This window comes from Cebus imitator, unplaced genomic scaffold (genome assembly GCF_001604975.1).
Source record: "Cebus imitator isolate Cc_AM_T3 unplaced genomic scaffold, Cebus_imitator-1.0 Scaffold45, whole genome shotgun sequence".
Lineage (NCBI taxonomy): Eukaryota > Metazoa > Chordata > Mammalia > Primates > Cebidae > Cebus > Cebus imitator.
Window position 1 is genome coordinate 13,580,930 of NW_016107360.1, and position 12,153 is coordinate 13,593,082.

Sequence of the window (12,153 nt, forward strand, 5' to 3'; positions counted from 1 at the left end):
ACTCCGAACTGCAGCTTCCTTGGCTATAAGAAGAAGGCAAAGATACATTGCCATTTTCCTTGTGGGAGAATATATGTAAAAGCATCCTGGTCATGATAATATCAGTGGATGACGAATTCTCAAGGGGGGCAGTATCACCCTTAAAGTGGAGAAATTTGGTTCTTACAAAAAAAAAAAAAACGCTTCCTCTTTATATGTATAAAGCACAAATACATATAGGGAACGTAAACAGATATACAGTCTGTATGTAGTATTAAAATTCCTTTGTGGGGAGGTGATTGAGAGAAAACCTGTCTAAAAACTCTCCATAGGGAGCTAGAATGCAAAAACAGACAAGCCTTTCATTTCTACCATCTCCCAGATTCTGTTCTCCTTTCTTTTGCTGTAGGTAGATTAATTTTGTCCATTACTTTGAACATTTAATACTCTTACATTTCCAGGAGAGAGAAAAAAAATAATTTCTGGGAGAAGACTAAGAATGATGACATTTTGCCTTTTCCAAGGTACATATAGCACCACTTAACCCAAATACCATTAAGCTTTGACGGAAGGAATTTACTAACAAGAGTGAGGAATTAAATGAGTGTACTCATCCAATCTTTTTCCCTCTAGAAATTTAACAGCAGCATTAGTTTTCCCTTGATTTGATTCGATTCTATTGGGTCCTTCAGGCTTTTTGGGCTTAAGAGGTATGTGGAGAATTTAAAGAGAGTTTCAGGAGAATAATGAAGATGAATTAAGGATTGGAAAATGGGACCTATTAGAAAAGGTCAAAGGAACGAGAATTATTTAGTTTGAGGAAGAACAGGCAATCTAGTGGCACAGACATGACTTTTGATAAGAGACGCCTGGAAGCCTTATTCCGTGGAGAATATTCTCAGATTCTCATTTGCACTGAAGACCAAAAGAAGGGAAGATGCATAATTGGAAGCAGGAAGAACATGAGATTAGATGTGAAGATAACATTTCTCTTCATGATTAAATCCTGGATTTTGAGTCTCCTTTACAGTATTTCTTATTTTAAAGTAAAATCCCTGTCTGGTGGATCAGAAATGCAGACAAGTCAGCCCATCAGGTATGATTCTCCGGCCCTGCTGGGAGGCCAGCCAGCCAGCCAGCCAGCCCAGCCAACATGACCTCCTGGGGATCTGGCTTGATAGAAGAAAACATTCATTTCACCTGGACCTGTGGCTCCAAGATGCCAAGGATGAGTACGAAAAACTCTAGCCAACAGAGTGCCAGGCTAGTGCCAGAAAAGCATGCCTAATTGGGTTGTCCAAACAAGGAAGGCCTGAGGTAGATTTGGGGGTCCAACACATGGAGCCAAGGAAGCATGGTGCCAAGGAAGATGTAGCAAAGAAAAGTGGGTGAAAGTGAGCTGCTGGGAAGAAGGGCTGGAGAGAAGAGTGCCACTCATGGCTGGGCTTTTGGGTGTTCCTGGAAACCTACTGTGAGAATGGATCCAAATCCATGGGAAGGTCTCCTAAGCGTCTAGGATAATGTTTATTCTCTCAGGGTTTTGGAACTGCTGCCCAAAGTTATAGTTCTCAGTCCTGGGTGTGAGTCAGAATCACCTGCGGAGCCTGGCAAACCTTACAGACACCCTGGCTCCAGCCCTGGAGATTTTGATTTAATGGAAATATCACTTAGAATTCTGTTGTGAGCAATAAAAATCTATTCTCACTAAACTTAGCAAAAGAAAAAAAAAAGCAGGGCTAGGGGGTGGACCAACTGTGGTTAGAAGGATATGAGGAAATTCCCTGGATGGAAAGAAAAGCTGGTCAGAGGACTTGAGGAACGATTTGAAGCAGGGCTGATACACCTTGGGGCAGTAAAAGATGATGGTTAGTGTCATAGTTCCAGGGTAATCCAACCTGCCTTTGCACCCTGCTTCTCTGTGCCTCAGTTAGTCCTCTGGAAATGTGTAAAACTGATCTTACCTCTTGGGTAATCATGAGGATTGACTGGGTTGATATATGTAAAAAAAAGTGCTTAGAACAATGCCTGGTACATAAGTTCTCAATAACTATTAATGATTACTGTTGTTGTTGTTGTCATTAGGCTCTGCCATGCATGTGAGTCAACTCTTAACAGTTTCATTTAATGGTTTCTGCTCAAGTCGCAAATTCCAGAGACACAGCATCTGGGTGGCTTATGTTGGTTCACATGTTCACCCTCTAGAGGATGGGAGGGACTTTGATGAGCAGAATCACTGGCTCGAAGTCACAGTTGTTGCCTGTCGTCTTCAGTCTTCACTCTGGTGGTTCAGAAAGCAGACAGGGGAACAAGTTTTGTCCTGTGGCTTGGAAGCATCAAAGTGTGAGCTACCAACACTGCCAGTCTTTCCATGGCGACCCCTTTTGAAATTTCAGTGAGACCCAGAAAGGAATCTGGGAGCATCAAGCAAACCTTCTTTACACTCATTCTGTTATGCCATGAGACTGAGCTCTGTGAACACTGTGAATGATGTGCTGGGGCAATAGAGGTGAAGAAACACGAGCCCTTCCCTCAAGAAGTTCACGTCGAGAGCTCATAAAAGCCAACAATCCCATCCCAGTAAGATCACCATGGCCCTAACTCAGGCCTTTATGAAGTTCAGAGGCAGGAACATTCCCCAAGATGGCAGCATTTCAGCTCTTACTTTTAAAATCCAGTGAGATTTTTCCAGGCCAAGGCATAGAGGGATTGAAGAATCAATATTAGAATTCCAGGCAGAGGACATAACTCCACCAAAGAATGTCCTAAAAGTATGAGCAGCCAAGGGCATGTTTCGGAAATTACAGAAGTTATATATTAGGAACATGAAGAACTGAGGGATGAGAATGTGGTGGGGCAAGAGCATGTATATTGGTAAGAACATATTCTGGACACACAAGCAGGGACCGTCCAGGAAAGATCCTAGATGCCATTCTTGTGTTCATCGAATAAAACATATTGAGCGCTTGGAAAGGGCCAGGACTGTTTTAGATTCCAGAGATACAGCAGTAAGCAAAGCACAGTAATCTCTGCCCTTGTAGAGTTTCCATTTAAATGGAAGATATTGGGAAAAAAAAAAAAAAAAACCACACGTATTCATCAGAGTCCTTCAGAAAAACAGAACCAATTATACGTGTGTGTTGCAGGTGGTGTGGTTGGAAGGCCTGAGAGCTGTTGAGCTGATGGTGTCGATTCCATTCTGGGTCTGAAGGTCTAAGAATCAAAAATACCTAGGGCAGGAGATCAGTGTTCCTGCTCTAGCAGTCAGGAAGAGGGAGCATGAATACAACCTTCCTCAACCTCTTTGTTTTATTCGGATCCTCCATAGACAGGATGGTACCCACCCACAATGGGGAGGGCCATCTCAGTCACTGAGTCAAAGGCTAATCTCTTCAAGAAACACCCTCCCAGACACAACCAGAAATAATGTTTATCAGACATCTGGGAATCCTATGGCCCCCAAAAGGTGACATATAAAATTAATCATCATAACACACAAGTAAAATATGTAGTGTATCGGATGATGATAAACGTCATGGGGGAAAAATAATCCAGAAAAGAAGGATGGGGAATGTCAAGGAGAGGAGTTACCATTTTTAAGTAGGGTGGTCTGGGAAGGTCCCACTGAGTTGTGTGGGTTTGACCATGTAGCAATGGGGAACCGGTGAAGAATTCTAAGAAGAGAGCAGTGTGACAAGACTTGCGTTTTCTGACTTAAGTGTGAAAGATAGGTTGGAAGGTGATCATAGGATGTAGGGAAACCAGTAAAAAGACCACTTTCATGGTCCAGGTGAGTAGATAGCACAGTGGACATGGAGAGAAAGGAATCATTTTAAGAGCAATTAAGGAAGTGCATACAACGAACAAGACTTTGTGGGAGATTGCAAGTGGGGTTGGGGAGAGGGAGGAGTCAGAGATGATGATTTCTAGCTTGGGCATTGAGTGGATGATACCCTGGGTGGTAGCATTCACAGGGGTGGATAGTAAAGGAGGCTGAGCCATTGGGTGTGATAAGTTCCAAGCAGTCTATGCAGGTCTCCAGAATGGCCATGTTTCAGAGTTTTAACAATTTTCATATCAACCCATCTGTTACAGAAGAGTCAGTGTTCTCTGTAAGTACATTATGTCTGTTATCCTTGGGAAATTTTCCTTCCTTTTGGTGTGGGAGGAGATTATAGGCTTTGGAGTCCATTAGACCTTGGTTTGGATCTCATCTCCATGACTCTGCATGATCTTCAAGTAATGTTAACCATACAGGCCTTGTTTTTTCCCATCTGCAAGATGGGAATGACAATCTCCATGTGACTTGTTTGTTGGAAGACCTAAAGCACCCACACTGAAGCACTCGTTAGATGTTGGCTCTTCCTCTTTTCCTCCTGGCCCTGCCCTTAGTAGAGTTCTGTGTCGAGGTCAATGGAACTAAACCTGGAGAAGATCAGAACCAGTAACAAAAGGGCTCAATGCATGAGGGATGGGTATTTGGATGTGTGTGTCTGGGTGTTGTTGTCCTTCCATTACTCCTAAAATCTAAATATAAATAATTTTGGCAATTTGCCTTCCTCTCTTATGATGTTAATACTTATTGTCTATAGTGCTTAAGTGAAGAACCCTGAGAAATCAGAACTTCCCCGAGCCCCATACTGGACAGACATTAGACGGTGCTTCAGCCCCTCCTTCTGGAGACATAGTCTGTGACCTGGGAAAGCTGTGAGTGGTGGAAGTTTTGTTTCCAGCCCAAATTTCAAAGTTACATGCTGTGAGGTTGGAGTCCCATAGCAGTGAGGGATTCACACATTAATTCACATGTATGCATAGCACGGCTGTCACTCCCAAGAAATAAATTTCCTCTTTAGTGTTTTTTGTAGTTTAACATTGTTTAAAATTTTTCCAGGGAGGGAGGAGCTTCCCTTATTAATCTTATTGACATTTTAGTCTGTTCCATTTTGTACTTATCTGATCTATTTCCTTGAGTAGTTAGAGGTATTTCACCAGTACTGTCTTTTCTTAAAAGCTGCCTTTATAAATGTCAGCACTATCAAATGCAAATATTTCCTTCTGCCTTCCTTTCACTCCATTTTACTTAATGTATTTAAAGCTTTTGTTGCTTATTTGCATTTTTGGTTAAAAAAAAAAAAGTTTCTAATATCCTTCCTTGGGAATACTTAACAGTTCAAAATTCTTCCAGCCTAAAGCAGAATTTCTTTATACACACACACACACACACACACACACACACACACACACACACATTTTAAGTTCTGGGGTACATGTGCATATCTTGCAGGATTGTTACGTAGGTATACACATGCTATGCTGGTTTGCTGCCTTCATCCCCCTGTCACCTACATTAAGTATTTCTCCTAAAGTTATCTCTCCCCAATCCCCTCACCCCCTGCTATCGCCCCCTAGCTCCCCAACCCCCCCCAAAAGGCCCTGGTGTGTGATGTTCCCCTCCCTGTGTCCATGTGTTCTCATTGTTCAACACCCACTTATGAGTGAGAACATGCCGTGTTTGGTTTTCTGTTCTTGTGTCAGTTTGCTGAGAATGATGTTCTTGACCTTGGCACTACTGACATTTGAGAGGGATAATTGTTTGTTGTAGGGGTTGTCACATGAACTGTGTGACGTTGATTAACATCCCTGGATTCTACCCACTGGGGGCCCGTAGTACCCTCTCCTGAGTCCTGATAGTCAAAACTGTCATGAGGAAAAAAATAAACCAAAGAAGAGGGACGGGTATGCCAAGGAGAGGAGGTTCCACTTTTAAGTAGGGTGATCTGGGAAGATCCCACTGAGTTGTGTAGGTTTGATCACATGGCACTGGGGAACCAGTGAAGACTTTTGAGCAGAGAACAATGTAATGTGACTTCCCTAGACTTTGACAAAAGTCCCCTGAGAAGCAGAATCACCTCCCCTCCCAGTGGAGAACCACTGGCCTAAAGAAAATCTTTTACATTTTGTTTGCTCCAGTGTTATCACTGATATTTCAATCACAATTTCTGGAAAATTTTGCGGGGAAAAGTGAAGCCAGAAAATAAACCAAATGATTGGGAATTGCTTTGGTCCTGAGTACCCCTAAGGTGAGCTATTCATCTGCATTTGTAAGTTCGCAGAATGTTCAGATCAGGTTGCTAAGTACTCAACTTGTGTGTATGTACAGAAATTAGCAAAGCAATTGGGCACCTTTTATGGAGATTTATTGCAGAAAGACTGACCAGTGGATTTTTATAATACACTCTAATCAAGACAGGAAGGAATTTGCCTCATTAGTGCCCTATCAGATTTCCAGAAGTGTTAGAGAAATGCCATGAAGAAAACATTAGGCCTTAGATTCTAAATGGAAAGAAATGGGAGATTTTAGAGTCTGCTCAATTTTCCTTCTATGCTCTGTACTTTGACTACAAGAGTGTAAATTTCAGTACTTGGATTTTCTTTTCTCTCTGTTTCAATGGAGGATCTTTGATTTCTAATTAAAAAGGAATTATCTATATTTATTTTTTTGTGGATGAAATTGCCCCAGTATCACCAGCACAAATCCCCCATCAAAAGCCTTTTCTCCCCTACTTGATCTATCTCTCAGAAAATCCAGTAATCTAGCTGCCCTGTGTAGGAGGCTGCTTTTTAAATTATTTCTATTAAGTATATACCAGCTGCTGAGGGATTATAAAAGCTTTGTTCTTTCAATAATCGGAAACCTTGTTTACCAAGGACTCGCAATATTCTGCAAGTATCTTTGTGTTGAACATAAAGGAGCTCGTGTTTAGGCAATGATAATCTGACTATAAAGCAAACTCATTTAAGGATTATGCTTCCTGTCTCTCACTGTGCAGCTGTCACCCTACTGTTCTTTTAAGCTTTGCAAAATGCTGAGACGTCTTCCTTAAAATTGAAAAATATATTGATGGATAAATCAGGTAGTTTGGGAATACATGTATTTCCAAATCACAGAGGAATATTTGAGAACCCCAAAATCTCACTCCATCCTAGGCAAATTTTTCTGAAGTTCACATTTGCTAATTTGTTGATGGAATTCACTTCATTCAAAAGAGATTTTAAGGTGTTGAGTCCTAGCAAAGAAAAGCGAAGACCATTTAGATAATCTAATTGTCAAACTGTAGAATTTTGAGAGCCAAGAGAGAAGCCATTAGCCCTGACGGGTATCTGCTGGAGGAGGAGTGAAGCACAGTGCGTAGGGGTGGCCCCAGTCTAGGCTCGGCCACTTACTAGCTCTGTGACCTCATGCTAGTTATTTAGTGGCTCTCTGTAAAATAATAGCACGCATTTACCTTGGAGCACTGTTTTGAGACTTACATGAGACAACAGGAGAGAAACCCTCAGGACTGTTCCTGGCACAGAATAGCCGCTCAATAAATGAGAAGTTATTGCCATAATGTTCCAAGTCTCACATGCAGTATCTCATCTAATCTTTGAAACAGCCTTATTAAAATAACCCATTTTTATAACTCTAGTTTTACTGAAAACTGAGAAAAATGAGATCCAAAAGAGTTTAGTAACCTACTCAAAGTCCCACAGTAGCCGGATTGACGGGCAAGGGTCCACATGCATCTTCTGTGTCTCATTCTGCAAACATGTAGTGAGGACAGGAGCTGTTATTTTCTGGATATTCACTATGCAAATATTTGCTAGCGGGACTTGCTAAAAGACATTCCCACTTAGAAACCAGCTATGACATGTTCTCTTGTGTGTGGCAGCTTCTCAAACTTTAATGTATATATGAATCCCCTTAGAATTGCAGAGCCCACATTTCTAGCAAATGCCAATACTGCTGGACCCCAGGTCACACTCTGAGGTGATACCAATACTGCTGGACCCCAGGTCACACTCTGAGGTGATGCCAATACTGCTGGACCCCAGGTCACACTCTGAGGTGATGCCAATACTGCTTTACCCCAGGTCACACTCTGAGGTGATGCCAATACTGCTGGACCCCAGGTCACACTCTGAGTAGCAGGGCCCTGAAAGACGAAGGGTGGGCTTCTCTCATAGCTGTGTTCTCCTGATCAGCAGCATGTTTAAACATATAGCGCATTATATCTGTTAATTTCCCTGCCTTTTCCCTGAGGGTTTAGCCCTCAGTATTTGTTTAGGCCAGGAGCCCAGGAGCACTACCAACTCAGGTCCAATTAGATAGGAACTTTCGAATCTTTGGTAATATCACTGCATTATTTATTTTTATTACAATGCATGCTCAGTATAGAAGGCTAATGAAATTCCCATTCAGCTGTAGACTGTGCACAAATATACCTCCTCATTACTGCATTAAGTGTTAAACCATTAGGTAATTGGTTTTTAAATGTTTTATATTGTGAAAAGATTGTTATTAGATTGTCAGATAATTATTTAGGAGCATTTTAGTAATATTTGGAAAACAGATATTTTTGCATGCTCCGAAAAAGAATTATTTTTTTCTATGTAAAGTAATGGAATATAGGCTCTTGCTGTTTGGAGATTTGCTGCCCTACACATTTTTTAGGAGTGGGTTAGACTCAGATAACAAGAGGTAGCTACATTTACCCTGTGACAGACATTGTGAGAAATCCTGGAAATACGGGAATGATGCAGAGGAAATTGCGGCTCCACAGAACAGTTAGGGAAAACATGGCAAATACATATTTAAAACACGGTGAGATAAGTTTTCTAATGAAGATACCTAAAAGGAGCTCCAAGAACACAGCAAAGGATGGGCCTAAGCCTGCCTTCTGTACAGAGGAGACCTTCTCTGAATCCCAGGAATAGCTCACAGCGAATGCCTGGCTGTCTGCGCCAGGCACTGTTGCAAGCATATCACACGTATTTATTCATTAGGTCTTACAACAGCCCCATGAGCAGGTACTTTCATTATCATTCTCATTTTAAACATAAGAAAACTGAGAAGTATAGAAATAGATAACTTGCTTAAATTCCTACAGATCTGGCCTCAAGGCAAGGCAGTTTAAGTCCAGAGCCTGGCCTCTTAACCCACATAATGATCTGCCTCCTTTGAAAGAGGATTCAGGGCCGGGCGCGGTGGCACACGCCTATGATTGCAGCACTTTGGGAGGTTGAGGCGGGTGGATCATGAGGTCAAGAGATTGAGATCATCCTGGCGAACATGGTGAAACCCCGTCTCTACTAAAAATACAAAAATTAGCAGGCTGTGGTGGCACGCACCTGTAATCCCAGCTACTCGGGAGGCTGAGGCAGAAGAATCGCTTGAACCTGGGAGTGGGAGGTTGCAGTGAGCTGAGATCACGCCACTACACTCTAGCCTGGTGACAGAGCAAGACTCCGTCTCAAAAAAAAAAAAAAAAAAAAAAAAAAAAAAGAGAATTCAGGATCTTAAAATAAGATCACATAAAAATGATGGGCATATCACAGGGCATACAGTTATGGAACTGCAAGTCATTTGGTTTGATGAGTGCAGAGGATGAACGCTGGGCAATGAGGCCATTCGCTGAAAGCATCACATTGGTATAGCCTCACATATATAGGAGCACCATGTGTGGACTGTGGACAGTAGGGACAAGACTGAACCCATCTCCAGTAGTCACAGTGCTAACAATTTAATTATACTCGAGATGTAACTATAAAGTCATAACATAGATGTTATTTTAACACGTCTGTTTCATGAGCATGGTCCCTTCCCATCAGTCATCTTGGGAAGCTCTGCTTTGATTTCTGCCAAGTTCCCATTGCTCAGAGCATGTTGGGAGTCATATATTAATATCCCATACAATTCAGGGCCCTTCTTTTATTTTCTAGTGGTTTGCATACGCAGAAGATTTCTACCTCATTTGGATCAAACTCGCCTCTGGGCAGAATCTTATTTGGCATCCTTCAAGGCACCCTAAATACAACTTCCCTCCGGAGTTCTATGTTAGATTTCTGCATAAGCATTTCCCTTCTGCTGCAAGTGCAGAACCCCCTGAGCGCCTCATACCTTCCCCTCTGCACCTGCGAGGTCATTACTTCATGCACAGTGGTTGGCCTGAGCATAGAGACCCAGACATCATAAGCATGCTGTATATTTTTATGATGGGTTGATGAACTGAAAGCAATTCGTTATCTTGTTCAGAATCAATTAAACTGAGCATTTATTAACGATTTACCTGCATGTCAAGAGGCAGTAGTAGGCTCTATTACCAGGCCGCTCATCTGGGAAGTTAGATTACCAACTCTTTCTCTTTTAGGGAAATAAGAAGATACAGGAAGGGAATAGGGTTGAGCGCTATACCCAGAGTTTGCAAACTTGCGCTATGGTTCAGCCAAAAAGATGGAAATAAAAAATTGGCCTCATATATAGAGAATCACTTTAAATTTTGGAATATTGCCTCTCAATGGAGATTTTGCCATTATATATCATCAGCTTTCATTGGCTTTTTTAGTCCTAAATTTCTTCTCTGGCTTGTTGGTTTTACAGTCACATATGTGTAATAGTAGAAAACTAAAAAAGAACTTAGCAAGCCAAAAGAATGATATAAATGGCAAAATATTCAGCTCTCATTATAAAGCTTACCAGCCTGGAGAATAATGGCACACATCATTTCTAGAAAGCATATCAGATAACGAGGTGCCTTTTTACACACCTTCTGCTTCTATTACTGATACTATTTAAATCCTCCTTCACAAAGGACACTGAGCAGGCTTTGAACCTTGAAGATTAAGTTATGGATGTCCTGCTTGGTTGAGTAATTTTCAGGTGTAAAATGCACAGAAGAGTGAACACATATTTAGAAGCGTCTAGATGACAAGTTTGGTACCAGCAAGGCTCGTCCTAGGCAGCATTGTGAGTGTGGTCCCCCAAGGCCCAGCTCTGCCCTTCTGATCCTTTTCCCTTGGTTCCTAGTGTCCTGCTACCTACTCAGATCTGCATCCCTTGGAGGATGGAGCTAGGCCAGGACACTGCTCTGTGTTGTGAAATCCTGTCACTGTGTCTGTCCCTGAGCCCTGCTGTAAAAACTGTACATTTGACTCTAGGAATGTGACTCTGGTAGTTGAAATGACTGTGAATAAAATCGCTGCTAAGCTCATAGTCTACAGCAGTCAATCAACATAAACTTGCTGTCATACACATAACCATTCATACAAATCCACAACTTAACGTGCTTTACTATATTTCGAGTGTCCCTGGAGTTAGGTGAGAAGAACAAAAGCTGAACATGGGAATTCATGTTACTTTCTCACCAACTCCAACATCACAACATGAGAACACAAAGCTTTTATGAAAGTAGATGATCATATATGTGAGAAAAATGTGATAACCTCAAGGCTAAAGCTGTGATTGAAAAACCCTTTCTGGAATGTTTGTGTTTAGTCAAGTCATAAATCTTGTTCTCTCTATCCTGCACCTCTGGTGTCAAATGGATTCCAGCTTGTTAGCCACATGTTGAAAAAGCAAGAATGTTAGAATATTGATTTTATGTGGAACGTGATCAAGTTAAGCCTGCTTTATTTTTTAATCCAGGTAGACTCCTTGTTTTAATTATAAATACATAATAAAAACAATTAGGCACGGAGTGAAGTAAATGCTTATGTTTTATTCATGACAGAAGTAGCTGTTTTATCCTTCAAGATGAAACCTTTAAATTCCTTAATAATATCCTTGCAAATTCCTTAATACTAAAATAAGCATCGCTTTGTTTTTGTTGAAAATCTCTTCTTGGGTGATTGGGTTTGGGTGGGAAACGAGCCTATTGATGGGAGGCATGTGGTGATTCTAGATCATTCCTACCTCATACTGAAATGTGCTAATTAACTCCAGAGCTTCATGGATCTCTGATTTGGAGAATACAATCTGTAACAAAATTCCTACCAGGACCCTAGTTCTGTTTATTTGAGTAGCATTTTAATCTAGCTGATTTGAATTCAAATACATTATTAATTTTTTTTCTTTTTAATACAGGTGGAAAACAGACCAAAATATTATGGAAGAGAGTATGTATTATACTATTCTTTGTTTTAATAATTTAGTAAGTAGTCATTTCGTGTGCCATTTAAATATTACGAATTTTCTAATATATGGTCACATATGTCTATTGTGCAAGAGTTTAATGATAAGAACAAGTGCAATCAGACTCCTTTGGATTAATTTTTTTATAGCAGTCAGGTGCTTGGTTTTCATTCATGTGGGAGGGAGAGCATCTTGTGCTACATTTCACAACACAAAAGAGCTCTCGA

The 12,153-nt window shown here is 41.1% G+C and overlaps 1 protein-coding gene across 2 annotated transcripts in view; it reads left to right on the plus strand.

The window, feature by feature from the left end:
* Positions 1–12,153, plus strand: part of CHN2 (chimerin 2) — a 313,846-nt gene that overhangs the window by 184,251 nt on the left and 117,442 nt on the right. For both annotated transcript variants that reach the window (XM_017527069.2, XM_017527068.2), the window contains one exon: positions 11,879–11,910. In XM_017527069.2, the coding sequence (XP_017382558.1) occupies positions 11,879–11,910 (32 nt within the window). The remainder of the gene's footprint in view (positions 1–11,878; positions 11,911–12,153) is intronic.